The sequence below is a fragment of the Dromiciops gliroides genome, chromosome 1 (genome assembly GCF_019393635.1).
Source record: "Dromiciops gliroides isolate mDroGli1 chromosome 1, mDroGli1.pri, whole genome shotgun sequence".
Classification (NCBI taxonomy): domain Eukaryota; kingdom Metazoa; phylum Chordata; class Mammalia; order Microbiotheria; family Microbiotheriidae; genus Dromiciops; species Dromiciops gliroides.
In genome coordinates, this window is record NC_057861.1 from 70,609,847 (window position 1) to 70,632,099 (window position 22,253).

Here is a 22,253-nt window from a genome sequence, read left to right on the forward strand (position 1 = left end):
TTAGTCTCTTTCTGCCTCAGTTTCTTCACATGTAAAATGAGGATAATAATTGCACTTCCTTCACAGGGTAATTGTAAGGGTTGAATAAGATGTTTGAGATAATGCCCATTGCAACACTTAAGTGTCTTTCAGATACCTCCAACTGGATGTCTTTTTAGACATCTGAAATTCAACAATGTCTGAAAGTGAACTCATTCTCTTTCCCACCAAATCCTTCCCCCACCTCCAAATGTCCCTATTACTGTTGAGGGCACCATTATCCTCCCAGTCCCTCAGTCTTGCAGCCTGAATATCACCCTCATCTCCTCACTATCTCACTTGCCACGTGCATTTTGTTGCCAAAGCCCATCAATTTCATCTTTGCAACATCTCTGGAATAAGCTCCTTTCTCTCCTCTTATGCTGCCATCACCCTGGTGCAGGCTCAGTTGTCAAGGTGATCTTCCTAAAGTGAAAGTCTGACCCTGTCAACCCTCCTCTTCAATAAATTCCAGGTGTCTCCCTAACACTTCCAGTTCAGACAGAAAACCCCTCTGTTTGGTTTTCTAACCTGACACCCCCCCCACCCCAAACACCTTACCATTCATTTTTTCCCCTTTTTTTAGGGGGGGGCAATAGGGGTTAAGTGACTTGCCCAGGGTCACATAGCTAGTAAGTGTCAAGTGTCTGAGGCCAGATTTGAACTCAGGTCCTCCTGAATACAGAGCCAGTGCTTTATCCACTGTGTCACCTAGCTGCCCCACCCCTTATCATTCATTTAACACCATTCACCTTACACCTCCTGCAGGTCCTCTTTGATCCAGTGACACTGGCTTCTTTGCTGTTCCTAGAATGAACGAACAGAAGAACTTTCATGTCCTGACTCTAGGCATTTTCTCTGACTGTCTCCCATGCCTGAAATACTCTCCCTTCTCATCTCTGCCTCCTGACTTTCCTGGCTTCCTTCAAGTATCAGCTAAAATACCACCCTCATACAGGAAGCCTCTCCCTGATCTCCCTTAATTCCAGTGCCGTCTCTGTTGAATATCTTCAATTTGTCCTGTACATATATTGTTTGTCCATAGTTGTTTTCATGTTGTCTCCCCTATTAGACTGTTAACTCCTTGAGAATGGAAATTATCTTTTTTGCCTTTGTGTTCCCAGCATTTAACACAGTGCCTGGCAAAAAGAAGGCACTTAATAAAAGTTGATTGACTGATATATAAATGGGAGCTATTAGAAGGGATTTTTGTTCAAGCACAGATTGGACAAGATGACCCCATGGTCTCTTCCAACTCTGAATTTCTGTAGGTTTGAAAACTCAATTTAGAAAAAATTTACACCTTAAATTTTCACCCAGGAATAATCTATCTCCAGTGGCATACAGTAACTCAAAACATGCAAAAAATTGCATTGATTTAAATAGGAGAGAAGCAGAGCCCTAGAGAGGTTACAGAACCATTCCCAGCCATCCCCAGACCTCCTGTGGCTCAGAATTTTCTTATCTTATTATTATTAGTTAGGAACTTTGCTCTCATGACATGGAGAAATCTTAATGTGGAAACTCCTTCTACCATTGCTGTTTGGTAACTTTTCTTCAACTTATAGCCTTAATGAATTGCCTGGGGTGCTTACTGAGAGGGTAAGTGACACATCCGTGGTCCTGAAAGTAAGATATATTAGATGCAGCATTGGGAACAGGTTTCTAAACTTCAAGGCCAGCCCTCAATCAATATACACTACCTCTCATAATTTTTATATAGACACACTTCAAGCTATTCCGTTTTTTTTCTGTAGTCAAGGAATTTGCCTGTATAATTTGGGCATTTAGGAAGAGCAGTCTTCAGTTCAGGATTTGATATAGTTATAAGTAAACAGCATTGCCCTCCTTCAGACTCATTATGGACAGGATACCCCCTACTGAACACAGTGGGTGATTGACAAAATTTCACTGAGGAAGATGCTCTCACTATCTCTTTTCAGATCTCCCTTCCCTCCCTCCCCACCTTCCTAACTGAGAAAGCAAAGAAACAAAAACAAAACCCTTGTTAAAAATAAGTATTGGGGGGCAGCTAGGTGGCACAGTGAATAAAGCACTGGCCCTGGATCCAGGGGGACGTGAGTTCAAATCCAGCCTCAGATACTTGACACTTACTAGTTGTGTGACCCTGGGCAAGTCACTTAACCCCAATAGCCTCATCCCCCCCCACGAAAAGTATTGTCAAGCCAAAAAAAAATCCCCCATAGCCCTTGTAAAAAAAAATCTTAATATGTATTCTGAGTCTTTCACCTCTCTATTAGGACATGGGCAGCATGTTTCATTTTTAGTCTTCTAGAGTGTGGTTAGTTATTGTGTTGATGAGAATTCCTAAGTCTTTCAAAGTTCTTTGTGTTTACAATATCATTGTTACTATATAAATTGTTCTCCTGGGTCTGCTCACTTCACTTGGCATCAGTTCATACAAGTCTTCTCAGTTTTCTGAAATCTTCTGAAACCATTTGGGTAGCATGATAGTACTCTATCCCATACATATAACAAAACCATTTCAACCATTCTCCAGTCAACAGGCCCCACCCCCCTGGCCATTTACAACCCTTTGCCACCACAAAAAGAACTGTCATAAATGTTTTTGGAAATATGGATCCTTTTCTTCTTTCTTTGATCTCTTTGGGACATTGACCTAGGAGTGATATCTCTGGGTCAAAGGGTATGTATAGTTTCATAGCTTTTGTGGCATAGTTCCAAACTACTTTCTAGAATGATTGGATCAGAAGAGCCCTAATTTTATTTAACAGACATTTATTAAGCACTTACTACCATGTGCAAGGCATTATGCTAGGTATTATAGATTCTGAGACAAAAACAAAATAGCTCCTACCCTCAAGTTATTTAAATGCAGCATGATGAAATTATATCTTTAGTAGTTCATTCCTTCTAAAGAGAACATAGTGATTTGCCTACATTTTCTTACCCATCCTCATGTCCTCTGTAAAGCTTTTGTCAGGAAGGAAGACCAGGCATCAGAACACCCATTTTGCAGATGGGAAAATTGATATGCAGAGAAGCTAAGTGATTCATCCTAGGTTGCCCAATGAGATGGAGGTGGAATTAGAGTCCATGTTACTTGATTTGCCCTTTGGTCTTGTTTCCACTAGTTTACAATGCTTCTTTCGATGCTTGGTTTCAGTGGTATTGCTAAGGGATACACTGGCCTTGAGCTAGGGATGATTCATGATTCCATATTCCATGAAGCAATGAGAAAAGGATTATAGAATCATAAGAACCAAAGGATTTTAGAGATGGAAGGGACTGTGAAGACCCTCTGGTCCAAAGGTATCAGACACATAGCTTGCAGGCTCCACATGGCCCAGAACATTCCAGAGTGCTGAAATGTAATTGGAACATATTTAACAAAATAAATAAAAACATTATAAAACATAGGTAACATAAACATATGGTTTTCTAAATCCATATGCAGCCTGTAGGGACTCTTATGTATGGTTTAGTGCCCCTCCCCCATTTCTCTTTAAGTTTGACACCACCGATGTACTCCAACCTTCTAATTTTGTAGGTAAGGAAACTGATCTAAGGAAAGAGAAATGGCTTACCCAAAGCTACTGAAGCAATAGGTATCAGAGTCAAAAATCCAGCATCATTTGGGACTCTTTTAGGTAGGTCCCCTTTGCCTCTGACATTATAGGGATGCTCCTTAATCTCTTTGTCTTTTTTTTCTTTTTAAATCTTCCTTCTCTGTGTAGTTTCACCCTCAGAATAGTGAGGGCAGAAGACTTGGGGCCTCCTTCCCAAAGGCATATGGATGGCAAAGCCCCACATGGACCAGGCTCCGATGCTGTCTCCACCAAGTTATTATGATATTTTACAAGAACAAGACTCTGGGCTCTCTGGCTTGGACTGCCCTTTTTTGGGTAGGCCCAGAAATCTACAAGACATGCAATACCACCAGATGAATGAGAGCCAAGAAGTACCTTCTTTCAAGCGTCGAGGTGGTGTGGTGGACCATCGGGATATCATCTTGGCCCACCAGGCACACAAAATCCACAGTACCCCACAAGCCAAGAGGAAGGAATGGGAGTAAGTATTAAATAGAATTCTTTAAGACCCAGTTAAAGAGAGTGGGCAAGGGGCAAGTATTTTTGTCAAATGTAAAGCACTCTACACATGTTTGGCATTATTTGTGCCTCATGTATGTGGATATGAAAACTAGGTCAGTCATATTTTTAGCCAAGTATCATTTTGTTTTCCTTCTTTCCTCCTACTTACATGTCAGAGAAAAGCAGGAATGCATGAAGCAACAATAAAATATTGTTGAGATCAAAGCTTAGAGACAGTTGCTTCAAATCCTTGGAGGAGTTTTGCATTTGTAGAAGGGTAGAGTGAGGGTAAGGTGGTACCATCACTAGTGCAGGGGAAACGGGGTGCTTTTGTGGTCCTCCATGGGATTCTTGCTGCCCTGCAATAATGCCTGACTAAAGCTACCACTTCCTAAGGGTGCTACATTACTATTATATATGTCCCTTTTCCAGGTCCCACCTTCCCCCACACCATGCTGGTGGGATTGTCCCTGGCTAGACTGGATGGCCTTTATGATATTATAATGGTAGAGGTACCATTCCTTGTGCTAATGGATCAGTGGCAATGGGAGCACATGCTGATTTTCCCAACAACAGCCCCAGGGTTCCCGTCTTCTTCATTCTTTTCAGTTTAATTAGTGCCAGGTTCCTAATTATGGCTCTGTGGTTGGGGCAGGGATATCAGAACCTACTTTCTAATAGGTTTCTAATACTATCTAATAATAATAATAATAATAATATGTTTATTGGATTAAATTGAATTAATAGTAGCCCCTATCCAGTTTTTGTTTCTCCTATTTACCACAGTGATACACAGAAAGTTTCTTCAGCTAGATGCCTTTCAGCTAGATGATACAGTAGAGAGAGTGCTGGGCCTAGAGTCAGGAAGACCTGAGTTCAAATTTGGCCTTAGACACTGACTAGCTGTGTGACCCTGGGCAAGTCACTTAACCACTGTTTGCTTCAGTTTCCTCAATTGTAAAATTGAAATAATAATAGAACCTACATCCCAGGATTGTTGTGAAGAACAAATGAGGGAACCTTTGTAAAGTGCTTACCACCATGCCTGGTACATATTGCTTAAACAATTATTTTCCTCCTTCCTTCATGGGTGTGTATGGGGAAAAGCATCATGGTACAATGGAAAGACCACTGACTTTGGAGTCAGAAAAGCCAAGTTCAAATCTTTCCACTGCAACTTATTGTCTTTGTGATTTTGGTCAAGTCATTTAAACTCTCTGGGCCTCAGTTTCCTTATCTGTAAAATTAAGAAGTTGTATTTAATGAACTCCAAGGTCTTTTGACAGCTCTAAATCTATGACCTTATGATCCTAAGCCCGTGCTTAGCTTCCTCTCTTAAGGAACCTCAGAGCAGGAGCATATGAAAGTTACATGTATTTGACCACAGCTTATGAACACAGGTCAGATGCTAGTTACTTCAAGGGATTGACCCAGTTAACTGTGAGATATGTAGATCACCTAACTCAAAGCTAGTACTGGGAATTACTCAGACAGTATAGGTCTATAGGAAATAGATTTCTTGTTCAGCATTCCTCAGTTTGCTTGCCTTCTGGAGGAGGAGAGGTAGGTGGAAACCACAGGGTGACACTATGAGTCTTGGGACAAGTGTGAAAGACTGTGGTAAAGAGTGACTCACTGAATGTTAATTCAGTTCCCTTCTGAAGAAGTTTGATGAGCTTGAGGTGATGACTGTCATAAAAATTTTGAGATCTGTTTACAGGCTCTTGTGAGTCCTTTGAGTCTTCTATATTTTATGTGGGTTGAAATAAAAGCTACTAATTTAGTACCTTGAATGTCTGTATGGTAGCTGGGACTCTTTCCTAGATTTGAAGAAGCTTAGATGTAAACTACACCTGAGTTTTCTCTTGGATATGTCCATGGAGTAATTCTAGATGGGGACAATGAGCCAAGGAGAAATAATGAGATCATTTGTAGGGTTAAACACCCATGAGCCCAGAGTCTTGGAGGGTAGTTCTGGGCCCTGACTTACACTGAGTTAACATTCTAATTCCATTTCTAGATGAGACATGGGGTAAAGGATTCATGCGAGTTTTGATCAATGGCCGGCCACAAGATAAGAATCATTGACTATAGCTACCCTTTCCACATGTGTTCCTTCAGCCACTAAGTCTTATGGGTTTTACCTTTACAACATTTTTCACATCTGTTCCCTTCCCTTCACTAGAAAAATCACCATCCTATTTTAGGCCCCCATCATCTGGACGATTACAATGGCAGCCTCCTAATTGGGCTCCCTGCCTTAAGTCTTTTACCCATTCCATCCATCCTTCACATGGAGGCCAAAGCGATAGTACTGAAGAACAGCTCAGATTATGTCACTCCCCTGCTCATTAAACTACTCTGACTTCCTCTTGCCCTTGAAACCTTGACTTCAACCTTTATTTTTCTACCCTTAATAACAACAATAATTCCTGTCGTGGGACAGGGTAAGTAACTTACCCAAGGTAACACAGCCATTATGTGTCAGAGGAAGAGGGAAAAGAAATCAAAATCATGAGAGAGCAGGTCAGAGTCCATGTTAGGGGGAGGCTGGTGGTACAATGGGAGGAGTAACAGCTATGGAGTCAAAGTACTTGGGTTCACACCCTGCTTCTGATGCTTACTACTTGTGTGCCCTTGGGTAAATCACTTAGCTTCTTTGGGTCTTAGTTTTCTCATCTGTAAAATGAGTAGGTTGGAAAAGATGAACTTTGGGGTCTTTTCCAGCTTTAGATTGATGGTCCTATGATCTTGGGCAGCTAGGTGGAGAAGCCCTGGAGTCAGGAGGACCTGAGTTCAAATCCAGATTCAGGTACCTGCTAGCTGTATGACCCTTAGACAAGTCACTTAACCCTGTTTGTCTTATTTTCCTCATCTGTAAAATGAATCACTCTAGTAGCTTTGCCCAAAAAATCCCACCAAACTAACAAAAACACCCAAATGGGATCATGAAGAGTTGGATAGACTAAATCAACTAAATAACAACAACAATACTTCTCTTCTTTTAGAAAGACAGCATACCATAGTGCATGGAGGGCTGGCCATGGAGTTGGTGAAGACCTAGGTTCAGTTCCCACCTCTGACAAGTGCTGGCTTTGTGACCCTGGGCAAGTCACTGAAACTTTCAGTGCTTTAGACCAAAGCTTCTTAAACTGTGGATCACAACCCCATATGGGAGGTTGTGTAACTGAATGTTGGGGCCATGGAAAATTTGGCAGTAAATGTTTGATTTGTATACCTATTTTATATACCTACATATTTAGGGCTGTGTAAAATTTTCTTGGGTGAAAAAGAGTTGTGAGTGGAAAAACCACTCATGACCCCTTTTCACCAGAGAAATTTTATGCAACACCAAGGTAAATATATATATATGTGTGTGTGTGTGTGTGTGTGTGTGTGTGTGTGTGTGTATACACACATATATATATATATACATATATGTATGTATACATAATTTTTTACTGTTGCCAAATTTTTCATGACCCCCCACATCGTTATACAACCCCCCCATATGCTATTGAGACCCACAGTTTAAGAAGCTAGACTTTAGACAACTATTTAAAACTACTAATTGCATGGAAGATGTTGACCTGAATTGGCAGAGGGAGTTCCCTTATCTGGGAATTCTCTATACCACTGAAATTCCAAGTCTAGTCTCTAGACTGCTTTCAGATACTCAGTGGTGCACCCAAATCTCTCTTCTTGTTGTTTCTCACACACAGACGCATGCCAGTAAATACTGAACAATTGGCTCTCAAAAATATGCAGGTATGCAATAGATACTTTAAAGTTGAATATGCATTATTACTGTAATTAATACATCACATGTTGTATTAATATAATATATAACATGTAATAGACAACATCTAATATATTAACACAATAATACACTAATATGCATTACTTCTCTATTGCTTTCTTAAGTCTAGATAACCAACAAAGCAATAAATCAAGTCCTGATTTGTGGTATTTGATGATATCTGAGGGGTGAAGGCTCACACAGGGCATTTTTTCTGAGCTAGATTCAGCATGGCCCTGAGTATTGTTTCCCTGTCAAATTATGGGAAATTCTCCCTCTTCAAATGGCTTCCATTTAGGATTTCTACAGGAATCCCTTAGTCTTTCCCCATTACTTCTTGTTTGTTATGTAAATAAATAGGGGCAAAGGATCTGGCAGATTTCTTGGACATCAGTCAACTAGGCAGAGTTACAGGGCATTCAGACCACTGTAGCTCACTTCCCCTCTACGAAAAAAAAATCCAGCAAAAGAGCAGGGTTTCTCTTTTAGTGAGTTTGACCCTGAGTTGTAAGTAGGACCTCAGAGGTCATCTCATCTAACCCATGACTTTTGTCTACATTTTCAACAAATAGTAATCCTGTCTTTGTTACAAACACCCTAGGTCATTCTCTCTCAAAGCCATCTATTCCATTTTTGCAAATCTTAAATTATTAGGGAATATCTCCTTATATTTATTTGGAATCTGTTTTGGGGTGATTTCTAGCCATTGGTGCACATTACTCTCTGGTGCCAAAGAATTATCTAATTCTTCCATAGACCTGAGTTTAAATCTTATCTTAGATGCTTACTAGCTTTGTGACCCTGGGTAAGTAATTTCATCTCTATCTGCCACAGTTTCCTCATCTGTAAAATGAGGATCATAATAACACCTACCTCCCAAGGTTGTTTTGAGGATCAAATAAGATAATATTTGTAAAATGTTTAATGGCATATAGTAAGCACTTAAATTCCTTCCTTCCTTCCTTCCTTCCTTCCTTCCTTCCTTCCTTCCTTCCTTCCTTCCTTCCTTCCTTCCTTCCTTTCTTCCTTCCTTCCTTCCTTTGTTCTTGGTATCTAGTAACAGAGTGGACAGACTGCTGGGCCTGGAATCAAAAAGACCTGAGTTCAAATCCAGTCTCAGACATGTACTAGCTGTGTGACCCTAGACAAGTCATTAAACTTCTTCCTGCCTCAGTTTCCTTAATTGTAAAATGGAGATAACAATAGCACCTATCTCACAGGGTTGTTGTGAGGGCTAAAAGAGTTATTATTTGGAATTTAGCACAAGTGCCTGGCACATATTAGGTATTGTTGTTATTGTCATTCTTTCTGTATGACAATATTTCAAATATTTGAAGACAGAAGCCATACCCTACCGAGTCTTCTGTTTTCCAGGCTACAATAAATATCTCCAAATTCTTAACTTGATCCTTGAGTATGATGATTTCATGTTCTTTCACCATCCTGGTTGCCCTCCACCAAATGCCTCTTAACTTGTCCGTGTCCTTCCTAAAATGTGGCACCCAGACCTGAATGTAATATACCAGTTAAGGCCAAGTACAGTGTAACTATCATTTTCCTTGTTCTGCCCACCATATTTCTGTTAATGCTGCCTAGGACTGGATTTAGATTTTTTGGCTGTCATTCTGTTGATTAATCTTGAGCCCCCATAGGTGGTAAGTGGTAAGACTGACCAGTGTCTCCATGGAGTACATAGATAAGATCTAGCCTATGCTGCTGAAATCCCTTGGCTATAAAAGGCCCGCTTTCCCCTGAGTCTTTCTCCTCCTTGGCCTGCCATGGGAGTCAAGGCAATGTATCTCCAGATGTTCCTCTGGAATACAATGATCTGTTGTTTCTGGCAAATCCACCAACACCACTTCATCACACTCCGAGGCAACTACATCGGCTGCTCTTGAGTTTCCCGAGGCAGTGCTGACATCTGGTGGCAAATTTGGTCACCACTTACAAAAAAGTCAAGTTGCTTCAGAGGGGGGCTGCTAATACGATTCTCACTCCATCCCTGTCTCTGTTGTTTTCCATCTTAATGAAATACATCCCTTCACCCCAAAATGATATGATAATTTCTTTACCAACCTTAACTTCTACTTTCTCTTCATGCACTGCATGCTGAAGCTAAAACATATAGGTCTCTGCTCCTTGAAAACGTGCTATGCTCCCCTTTGTGCTTTTGCCCACACTGTGCTCTCTCTTTAATGTCCATCATCCAGCATTGTGCTGAAGCCAGCTCAAACCAGCTCTGGAAAGCCAATTGTCAAATTTTCTGTGTGAGCCTTTATACCTCTGGAATTAGCAAATGCTACAAATTGAGGCTTGACACATTGTTTGTCATTGATTTTTCTAGACTTAAGAAAGTGATGGAGAAAATATTAATAATGCAGATTAAACTTAAAATTATATTGTGGGTACATCCCCCCCACCCCCACAAGAGAGCCAGTTGTTAAGCTTTTTCCAGCACACCCCTGTCTCTATCCCTCTTTGCTTGTTGAATTCTTGACTGTTTTTTTAATCATAAAAGTGTTTTATTATTTTCTATTTATATGTAGAGATAGTTTTCAACATTTGTTTTTATAAGATTTCTAGTTTCAAATTTTTCTCCCTCTCTCCCCTTCCTCCCCCCTCCCCAAGACAGCAAGCAATCTGATATAGGTTATATATGTACAATCACATTAAACATATTTTTGCATTAGTCATGCTGTGAAAGAAGAATCAAAACAAAAGGGAAAAACTTCAAAAAAGAAAAACAAAAAAGTAGAAATAGTATGATTCGATCTGCATCAAGATTCCACAGTTCTTTTTTCTGGATTTGAAGAGCATTTTCCATCATGAGTCCTTTGGAACTATCTTGGACCATTATATTTCTGAGAAGAGTCAAGTCTATCACAGTTGATCAACACACAACATTGTTGATACTGTGTACAATATTCTCCTGGTTCTGCTCATCTCACTCAGCATCAGTTCATATAAGTCCTACCAGGTTTCCCTGAAACCTGCCTGCTTATTGTTTCCTTCTTTCTTTTTCTTTTTTAAAACAAAAGTATTTTATTACTTTCCAGTTACATGTAGAGATAATTTTCAACATTTGTTTACATAAGATTTCGAATTTCCAATTTTTCTCCCTCCCTCCCCTCCCCTCCCACCCCACCTCCCCCAGACAGCAGGTAATTTGATATAGGTTATATATAATAACATTAAATATATCTCTGCATTAGTCATGTTATAAGAGAAGAATCAGAGCAATTAGGAAAAACCTCAAAAAAGAAAAACAACAGCACCAAAAACAAAAGAAATAGTATGGTTCAATCAGCATCCATATTCCACAGTTCTCTTTTTTTCTGGATTTGAAGAGCCTTTTCCATCATGAGTCCTTTGGAACTTTCTTGTACCACTGTATTGGTGAAAAGAATCTATCACAGTTGATCAACACATAATGTTGATAATACTGTGTATAATGTTCTTCTGGTTCTGCTCATCTCACTCATCATCAATTCATGCAAGTCCTTCCAGGTTTCTCTGAAGTCCTCTTGCTCATTTTTTACAGCACAATAGAATTCCATTACATTCATATACCACAACTTGTTCAGTCATTCCCCAATTGATGGGCAACCCCTCAATTTCCAATTCCTTGCCACCACAAAAAGAGCAGCTATAAATATTTTTGTACATGTGGGTCCTTTTCCCTTTTTTATGATCTCTTTGGGAAAAAGATGCAATAGTGGTATTGCTGGGTCAAAGGGTATGCACAGCTTTATAGCCCTTTGGGCATAATTCCAAATTGCTCTCCAGAATGGTTAGATCAGTTCACAGTTCCATTAACAATGCATTAGTGTTCCAATTTTTCCACAGCTTCTCCAACATTTATTATTTTCCTTTTTTGTCATATTAGCTAATCTGATAAGTGTGAGGTGGTACCTCAGAGTTGTTTTAATTTGCATTTCTCTAATCAATAGTGATTTAGAGTATGTTTTCATATGGCAATAGATAGCTTTGATTTCTTCATTGGAAAACTGCCTGTTCATATCCTTTGACCATTTCTCAATTGGGGAATGGCTTGCATTTGACCAGTTTTTAAAACCTAGTTCAAATACCATCATCTCTTGGGAAATTTATCTTGATTCCCACCCCCACCCCCAGATTGTTAATGATCTTCTTGACCTCTCTCTCATTGTGCTTTGTGTTATAGCTCTTTAATACACTAGTAGAATATTTTGTATTGTTTGGGTTTGGGTGTCACATCTCTATTATTGTTGAGTCACCATTTGGGGTTTTCTTGGCAAAGATACTGGAGTGGTTTGCCATTTCCTTCTCCTGCTCATTTTACAGATGAGGAAACTGAGGCAAGTAGGGTTAAGTGACTTGTCCAGGGTCAACTAGTATCTGAGGCCATAACTGAACTCAGGTCTTCCTGACTCTAGGCCCAGCACTTTATCCACTGTGCCATCTGGTTGCCCTACCAGATTGTAAACTTGAGAGCAAATTCCTTTGTCTTATCTAAATTTTGTGTTTCTCCCATTGTTTTGTACAGTATCCTAAAGAGAGTAGGTCCTTAATAAATACTTGTATTTCCCAGGTCATCTGAAAGGAAAGAGGATTTTTATAAGAGGAAAATGTGTTAAGGCTTTAAAATAAGAGTTAAATGTAACCCATGGCTCAGGACCCTAGTCTCTGGACTTTCACAGACTAGTTTCAATTGGGGCGGGGGAGGGGGGCAGTGCTCCACAAGTCAGAACTTTGGCTTATCTTGCCCCCAAACAGTTGCCTCTGTGAAATTTCAGTAAATCTTTTGTAACTCATGTCTAGATCTCTGTAGGTCTTCAGCTCTCATGCAAGCATGCAGGGTAACAATGTATATCAGGTACAGGATACAGTTTAGCCTTTATTTCACACACACAAAGGAAAATGCTAAGGGCTCACAAGAGTACATAAACAATCAATATAATTATCTGCCCTTTGCTAGAAGTCCCACCTTCCCCAGAACCTAATGCAGTTCCACAGACTTATACCATTACCTTGTTATTTGGCCTCTCTTTTTAAAAAAAGTTATTTCTTCCAATTTTTACATTCATTAAAATTTTGGGGGTTCCACTCTACCCAAAGGGCTATAAAACTGTGCATGCCCTTTGATCCAGTAATATCACTACTAGGCCTGTATCCCCAAGAGACAGAAAAGGGGGATAAAGGACATATTTGTACAAAAATATTTATAGCAGCTAGAGCCACATAGTTGAAAGTACATGTAACTAACTTTTCCTAGTGGCAAAGAATTGAAAATTGAAGGGATGCCCATCAATTTAGGGATGGTGGAACAAGTTGTGGTATATGACCGTAATGGAATACTACTATAATATAAGAAATGATGGGCAGGCTGATTTTAGAGAAACCTGGAAAGACTTAAGATGAATTGATGCAAAGTAAAATGAGCAGAACTGGGAGAACATTGAACACAGAAATGACAATGTTGTATAATGATCAACTGTGAATGATTTAGCTATTCTCAGCAATACAATGATCCAAGACAATTCCAAAGGACTAATGATGAAAAATGATATCTACCTCCAGAGAAAGAACTGGAGTCTGAATGTAGATCGAAGTATACTATTTTTCACTTTATTTGTGTGTGTGTTTTTCCCCTTTGGGTCTGTGTCTTCTTTCACAATATGACTAATATGGTAATATGTTTTTCATGATTGAACATGTATACCCACCTCAAATTGCTTACCATCTCAGGGAGGGGGAAGTGAGGGAAGGAAGGAGAAAATTTGGAACTCAAAATTTTTTAAAACAAATGTTAAACATCATCTTTACATATAATTAGGGGGAAATTATTTTTAAAATGTTGAGTTCCAAGTTCCTTCCCTCCTTCCCTTCTCATTGCAAAGGAAAGCAATTTGATATAGGTTATACATGTGCAGTCATGCAAAACATTTTCATACTAGTCATGTTGTGAAAGAAAACACAGATCAAAAACAAATAAAAAACCCCCAAGAAAAATAAAGTTAAAAAAGTGTGCTTCAATCTGCATTCAGACTCCATCAGTTCTTTTTCTGGAGGTGGAGAGCATTTTTCATCCTAAGTCATGACTGTAGGTAGTTTTGATTTCTTTATCTGAAAAATTTGACCTTTCTTTAGAAGGGAAACAGACTTAGGGTTGCTAAGACAGACACCCTCTGACGTTCTGGTGAGTTGAGTCTTCACTCCAGAGACCTTTGTGGGCATCAGACCTTATGTTTGTATACTGAAGGCTTGATTCTCAAAGAATAGAAATTAATTTGGAGGTTTCCATTGAACCCATGCTCTTTTGATAATGCAGCATATTATTGTTGGGTAAAGTCCAGGTCTTTTTTTTTTTTTTCCTGTGGGGCAGTGAGGGTTAAGTGACTTGCCCAGGGTCACACAGCTAGTAAGTGTCAAGTATCTGAGGCCGAATTCAAACTCAGGTCCTCCTGAATCCAGGGCTTCTGCTTTATCCACTGTGCCACCTAGCTGCACCCCAACAATAAAGTCAGGTCTTTTGCTTCCCTGTTGCAGCTTTAGTCCTTTGCTGCCTTCTGGGGACATGTGCTCAATCCTATTTCCCCTAAGGGACTAGTGCTGCCTGGGAATTCCCTTTTCTCCCTCTAGAGGACTGGGATAAAGGAGCTCTCACTTCTTGGCCTTGTGTTTCCCTTTCCCTGGAGCCACATAGTTGAGAGTACATGTAACTGTCATGTGTCCTTGCCACTGCTTCTCCAGTTTTAGGTTGAGGTATGCAGAGTTCCTGAATTCTTAATTCTCCGCAGTTCTCCTCACTGTTGTCACCTCTCCCCCCAGTTGAGATGCTTGGTGGGAACCTGGAGGGCTACTCAAAAGTCTTCTCTCACATTCTCAACCCCGCAAAGACATTCTCAGATCTTTGGTTTTTGATCTCTGCTCAGAAGAGGGGGGAAAGGGCAAAAAAGCTTGATTCCTTTTAGGCTCAGCCCAATGCGTTGTCTTTGACTTTCAACAATCTGAGCCAATCAATTCATCCCTAACTGATATGAACAGAGGACTCAAACAAAGGCTTATGACCCGGGAGGTAAGAAGGAAGCAAACGAGGAAGGAAGGAAGCATCTCCTATGTTCCAGGCCCTGTGCTAAGAGCTCTACAGATATCATCTCATTTAATCCTCATGATCTGGGTAGGTGCTGTTATGACTCCCATTTTATAGCTGGGGAAACTGAGGCAAACAGAGGTTAAGTGATTGGTTCAGGATCACACAGCTAGTCAGTGTCTGAGGCTGGATTTGAACTCAGGTCTTCCAGAATTTCCAGACTCTTTTCCTTGTACCTATCTTCAATCTCAAGTTGTTCAGAAGACTCCTTTGATGAACCCCATACATAAACCAAAACCATATGTCCCTGACTCCTAAGGACACATTTCCCCACATTAAAAAAATTTTTTAAAAAATTTTTTTGAGGCAATGGGGGTTAAGTGACTTGCCCAGGGTCACACAGCTAGAAAGTATCAAGTGTCTGAGACCAGATTTGAACTCAGGTCCTCCTGAATCCAGGGCCAGTGCTCTATCCACTGTGCCACCTAGCTGCCCTTCCCCACATTTTGAATAAGCTTCCCCCCCCCCACAAAGGGGGTTAAGTGACTTGCCCAGGGTCACACAGCTAGTAAGTGTCAAGTGTCTGAACTCAGATTTGAACTCAGGTCCTCCTGAATCCAAGGCTGGTGCTTTATCCACTGCACCACTTAGCTGCTCTGAATACGCTTTATTTTACTAAATGCATTTGTATTTTATACCATGTTGGGCAACAGTGAAGGCAGCCCCAAAGAAAGTACTGATTAGAGAGACCAGGTTTTCTCTCACATACTGTTCATAACTTCATTTTTTTTTTTTTAGTGAGGCAGTTGGGGTTAAGTGACTTGCCCAGGGCCACACAGCTAGTAAGTGTTAAGTGTCTGAGGCCGGATTTGAACTCAGGTACTCCTGACTCCAGGGCCTGTGCTCTATCCACTGCCCCACCTAGCTGCCCCTGATAACTTCATTTTAAGAAGGTTTATTTATACTTGGTAAGGGCTTGAATAATAGCCATATACTTCTTCTTTTTTATGATAATAAACATTTTTATTTAAAGTTTTGAATTCCAAATTCTATTCCTCCTTCCCTCTCCCTTCCCTGAGGCAGTAAGCAATCAGATATAGGTTATACATGTAGAGACCTATACTTCTACCTCATTCTGTGTGTGTAGAGAGTTTTACTCATCCTGAAGGTGTCATGTATGGTGCCAGGCAGCCAGCAAAAGTGTTTGAGCATTTGTGATTATGAAAGACTATGAAGGGCTTTTAAAATGAGACTCTTAGTCCCCAGGAGGATTCAACTTGGTTATTTTTATTTTTCCTCCTTCAGATCCATCTGACCAAAGAGTTCTCCTTTGTATCTGTAATACTTGGACTTTAGCTGGTGTTGGGGATAAAAAGACCCACAACTCACATACATTTTAGGGGCACATTAAAAAATGTTATTGATAGTATTGCATGCGGCAGGGAGACAGGTCAGCTGGCTCACAGAGAGAATCTCTGTAAACCAAGTGGGCTTTCCCTACAGTGCATTTCTCATCAGAATAAATAGTGTATGAATGAAAAGAATAAAGACCAGTTAGTGTCAATCACATCTGGCCTTGGGACAAAGCAGTTTGTTGTGTTCATGGAAAGGGAACAAAGACTTGCTGGTGTGTTTTTGCCCTCAGGTGCTCAGAATGGGAGACTGATTTTCTCTCTCACAAGCCCTGCACTGGAAAGGAGGGAGAGAGAAAACCTAAATACAAGGAGGTGGATGTGAGTGCTCACGAACACTAAAATAAAGATTTGTTGTTGGTCCTTTGTTCTCAAAGAGGACCATGAAGTGGGAGATGATGTCATGACTTTCAGTGAATTGGATTTAAGTGAGGAAGGGCTGTGCAAAGTCACCAGTCTTACTCTCTCCTCAGGAGCCATCTGGGTCCACTGCTAAGATATATTATCAAGATGACTGGAGATGGCCCCCACACCTGGGGCATTATCCCCACCTACCATCACCCAATGCGGGGGGGGGGGGGTAGGTGGGTGGCATTGGACTCTTATGGAAGCTTAGTTCTGACATAGCATTAGTCCACCAAGTTCATGTCCCAATATGATGTCATGGGGAGATGAGACCTTCTGCTGGGCTGAGGTCCCAAACGTTACTCCCAAAGATTGTTCCTTGCTGCCCAGGGCTGCTGGGCTGGCTGCAGCATGGTCTGGACTCCAATTCTGAGATCCCTGTGGCCAGAGTCTCCACTCCCTGCACCCAGAATGGAAGAAAAAGCATAAAAGACCCATGTGGCTCCATTTCTTGGGGGTTAGTACTGCCTCAGGAGAAGAAGAACCTGAGATTCTCTCTTTATAGCATAGCCACTCTGGATATTGCAAGTGAAGGAGTCATCATGCTTCCTCAGCATGAATAGAGCAAAAAGAAAGCAGAAGAGCTGACACAGGCCCTTTGGAAGATGCTGACAATTCTCACTACCCAGCCAGTTGATAAAGGCTCCTCCCAATCATGTGCTTAGCCAACCAGAAACCAGAACCAGTTACATTACAGCATGTCTACACATGCTTCCCAGTCTCTCCAAGGCCCTTTTCTTCCACATCCTCCTGATTTTCCCAGAAGCAGCTCCCTAACATCCTTCACATGAAGACACCCTCTTAGGTAGTCTGCATGTACCAGACTCCCATTACATATACATGTATGAGACAAGGTTAGTAGGGTGAGAATGAAGCAAAGGAAAGATCAGGACAAAGAATTTTAATGAAATCTGGAGGGGGGAGAGAGAGGGAGAGAGAGAGAGAGAGAGAGAGAGAGAGAGAGAGAGAGAGAGAGAGAGAGAGAGAGAGAGAGAGAACAAACAATTTTACCTAGGAGAGATGAAGGAAGACTCCATGAGTTGGTGCCTAAGTTGAGCCTTGTGAGTGGGGGTGGGATGTCAGGGTACTGGAATACTGAGAACAAAATGATCTTAAGATCAAAGAAATTTGATGATGGAAGAGACCACCTTCAGCTGGAAGGATCCAATATTGATTCCCCAACCACTTTCTTATGCAACCCCTTCTGATTCTTTTCTTCCCATAGTTTGCCTTTGTAAGTATAGCACAAGAACTTCTAGTACTCTTCCTACTGCTTGACCACAAGAAGGGAACATTGCCTTGTTCCTTGGGATAGCCTTTGCTACAGGGAATCAGAGGTCAAGCTTTGTCAACCCTAATAATATGATAGTCCCCCAATCCACCTCCTCCCATGAGTCCTGACCTGGTAGGGAAATTCAGACCACTAATTGGGGTGACACAGTTTTTATTGTCATATATAATCATATATCATGGTTATAAGCACCATCATCAGCATAACCCCCACTCTTGTCATTGTTATTAGTAATAATAATGTTTTGGAGCCCATTTCATGAAGTACTTTACTATCCATTATCTCCTTTAATTCTCATAATAATCCTGTGAAGAAGGCAGGACTGGTATTTTTATTGTCCAGAATAAAGGAGGCCTATGGAGGCTGTGTATGGAGTAAATTTGTGGCAGGATCTGTACTAGGATTCCTTAGAGTTTTGACTCCTGATCCAAAGCAAATATATATGTGTACGCATGTATACATGTATGTATAGATTTTGGGATTTAGTGTAGTGCTTATTGAGTACTGTGTTATGTATATATGTATATGCATATAAACACATGTACATGTACATATATACTTTGTGTATATACATGTGTGTGTATTTATGTCTGTCTATCAGTAACCATGTGGAATCATTTACTTAGTATTCTTTTTTTTTGTGGGGCAATGACTTGCCCAGGGGTCACACAGCTAGTGTTAAGTGTCTGAGGCCGGATTTGAACTCAGGTCCTCCTGAATCCAAGGCCGGTGCTTTATCCACTGCGCCACCTAGCTGCCCCATTTACTTAGTATTCTTAGCATGGTTACCATGCAGTGGTCAGGGGTTGGGTACCTTTAGTAGTTGGGGATCTCTGGGCATTTATGAAGAGTCTGGGTCATCTATGACTCTGCTAGAACTAACCTCTAGTGACTCTTTATTACCTGTCAGATAAAACAGAAACTCCTTTGTTTAGCACATAAAGCCCTTCATGACCCACATTACTCTACTTTCCCACACTCTACAGTCAAGCAAAACTGGTCTTCTGGCTTTTCCACACTTGTGCCACTCCCATCTTCTGCCTCCCCCTCCCCCCTTCCCATGTCTGGAATGCACAGCCTCTTCACTTCTTCAGAATTCTTTACTTCCTTCGACTTAACTGCTAGGGCCCCCACTTCCCACACCCTCCTCCAACTCCCTTGTGATCATTTTTATGTACAAGTCATCTCCCCCATTAAAACATAAGCTCTATTGGAACAGGGACTATTTCCTTTTTGCTTCTGTATCTCTATTAACTAAGTATCTAGTACGTAGTAGGTGTTTTATAAGTTCTTTTTTGGTTGATTTTTGGATTTATCATATAGGTAGGGGAACAAAGTCTGTGGGCAGCCAACCGGGTAATTTTCCAGCATGGCGGTCAATGTGTCTGTTATATCGCATCTTAACTTCATTGTCAGTAAACTTAAACCTCTGGATACAGTTGCCTTTCTCCCTTTGCTTTCTATTGAGTTTTCCCCAGCAACAGATCAGTTCACCAGATGGCGTTGTTGTTCTCTTGATGTTTGGTTCCAGGTTGGGTAGGTTGCCAGAGGTTGAGGGGAAAACTGTCAGCAAACTCCTTTCTGGTACCTATCTCCCAGGCCAGCTGAGTGTGTACTTCATCTGTACTGTTCCCTATCCTTTTTTGAACTCATTGTTCTTCAAAATGGAAAGATGCCTGAGATAAATAATCCAATTCATTTTATTATTTAATAATTAATGGAATTACATTTGTGGTGGTTTTTCATCCAAAAAAATACTTTGTAAACATACTAATAGGGAGACAAGGTTTTTAGGTTTAGCATCTATCTCTGAGTAAGGATAGCTAGGCTTAAATCAGGACCTAGGAGCCCTGTCTCCCAGGTTCTATTTTTTAGTTCTGTCTTTGTTTAAGAACTTTTAAAGGGGAGTCTTTTTAGTTTCTGGGACCTCGTTTTCCACATCTATAAAATGGGAATGCTATTCAGAAGTAGTGATTAAAATGGAATGTAGTAGAATAAGACAATTTCATTAGAGATAGAATACTCTTTCAAAAAAAAATGATTGGACAGTTCTAACCTAATTGATTGAAAAATGTGTCTGGTACCAAGGGGCCAGGGTTTTCAGTTTAGTTGGTAGATTTCTAGTTCAATTAGTCCCTTGAATCATCCTTTTCTGAATTATCATCTTGGGTTTATTCAAGTCAACATGACCTGAGGAGCTTAGATGAGGATGGTTTACCTACATTTAAATTTGTGCCCCTCTCCCAGATCCCCCAGGAAAAAAATTTCAGAAAGGAGCTTTTTACCTTTTGTTAATTATAAATTTAAGGCTGAGAAAGAAAATGAATAAAATCTTTAACATGATTAAAGATGTGAATAGGGTAAGGGTATGCAAAGATATTTTATTCACTAAACTCTTTATAGCAGAACTACAGAGCACCCTTTTAAATTCAGAAGAGATAAATTTAGTAGAAAGAAAAAGAAGTAATAATGTTACATTCCTAGCATTTTGTACTTTTCAAAGGGTTTTCCTATCTATTCACAGTACCCAGGTGGTAGGACATATGGTATAACCCCATTTCACAGATGAAGGAGAGGTCTAGAAAAGTTAAGTAAATTGTCTAGACTCAGCAAGTTAGTGGCAGAACAATGGTGCTCTTTCTACCATACTCATAAGAGATTGTGTTAAAAGAGCCATCAGGGATTATCTAGTCCAGCCATCTCTTTTTATAGTCAACCAAGGTTCAGAGGGGAAAGGTGACTTGCTCAGTTTGTCAGTAATTAGTACAGTTGAGATTCAAACCCAGTGCTGTGATTACAAACCCATTACTCTTTCCACTATGCTACCAAGCTGTCTCTCTAAAGTACTTATATCAGAATAAGCAGGAAACTTATGAATTTGTAACCCCAAGAGGTAAATATAAATACAAATACATTCTAAGCATTTTTAAGGTATAATGCTTCCTTTGAGTTATTTTTCTAACTTGAACTTATGGGTTGGGTTCCCAAAGACTAGCTGTTACCTTGGGTTTTAGAGACCACCTTACGGGTGACTTCTTCTGTAGCTTACAAACCCCCACCAGTGTGCTTCTCATTAACAATAAGACAGTAAAATTAATCAGATCTTAGTAAAGGTATCTTCTGTGATGATACGATAAGCATAGTCAATCAGTCAACAAGCATTTATTAACCACTTACTATGTGCCAGTCAGTTTGAAGGATATGAATGAAGGCCCAAACAAACAAAAAAAAGTAGAAAAAACATTCCTTCACATACACCTGGGGCATGCTCTTCCACAAATACACATACTTTCTATGGGGAAAGTGGGTTCAAATTCAGAGTACAAGTATAGTGAGGCACATGTGTAGGATTCACAGTAGAAATGAAAACCCCCAGGGGCAGCTAGGTGGCGCAGTGGATAGAGCATTGGCCCTGGAGTCAGGAGGACCTGAGTTCAAATCTGACCTCAGACACTTAACATTTACCAGCTGTGTGACCCTAGGCAAGTCACTTTACCCCAATTGCCTCACCAAAAAAACCAAACCAAACCAAACCAAACAAACAAAAAAAAAGCAATGAAAACCCCCAATTCCTTGTACTGCAGGGCCTGGAAGTCGTCTCTCTCCTCATAGAATCCTTCTGAAGCTCCTTGTGGGTTCAGCATCATTTCTGGGCAGACCACCCAGATAAGCCTCCATGATATGCTCCTTGCTTGAATATACCAGCTTTTCCCTCTACTGTGAGGAATCATGTTCTCTGAAGCAGCTTCCTCCCTTGGTTGAATATTTCTCTGTAGCCCTGTCTGTCTTTGGGTGTGTGTCTTTGCTCCCAACTGGATGAACTATCTCCTACTAGACTAATAGCTCTAATGATATGACTGATGAGAAGTGGGGAAGAAAATCTGCCCTTGGGTATGTCTTTAACACTCAAACTCAAACTTCTCAACTGTTGAGTGGATTGTTTCTTTTAGGTCCAAGGGAAATGTTTGATTCTCTCTGACAATCACAAGATGTTGATCACTCACACTTGTCCAACAGCTAACCCCCTATAATCTTTTCAAGTTAATTAAGGAACTGCTTCACATGTTGGTGTGGGTTAGCAGGAAAACTCCTTAACACCTTATATTGATAATAATAACAATTAGCATTTATTTTGTGTTTTAATATTTTGAATAAGGGAAAGGGAAAAAGAAAGGAACAGGAA

The 22,253-nt window shown here is 40.4% G+C and overlaps 1 protein-coding gene across 1 annotated transcript in view; it reads left to right on the plus strand.

Annotated features, from left to right (window-relative positions):
* The window catches only part of LOC122734710 (voltage-dependent P/Q-type calcium channel subunit alpha-1A-like), a 182,443-nt gene that overhangs the window by 21,909 nt on the left and 138,281 nt on the right, over positions 1-22,253 (plus strand). The window contains exon 3 of the mRNA XM_043975724.1: positions 3,738-4,071. Coding sequence (XP_043831659.1) covers positions 3,797-4,071 — 275 coding nt within the window. The 5' untranslated portion in view covers positions 3,738-3,796. The remainder of the gene's footprint in view (positions 1-3,737; positions 4,072-22,253) is intronic.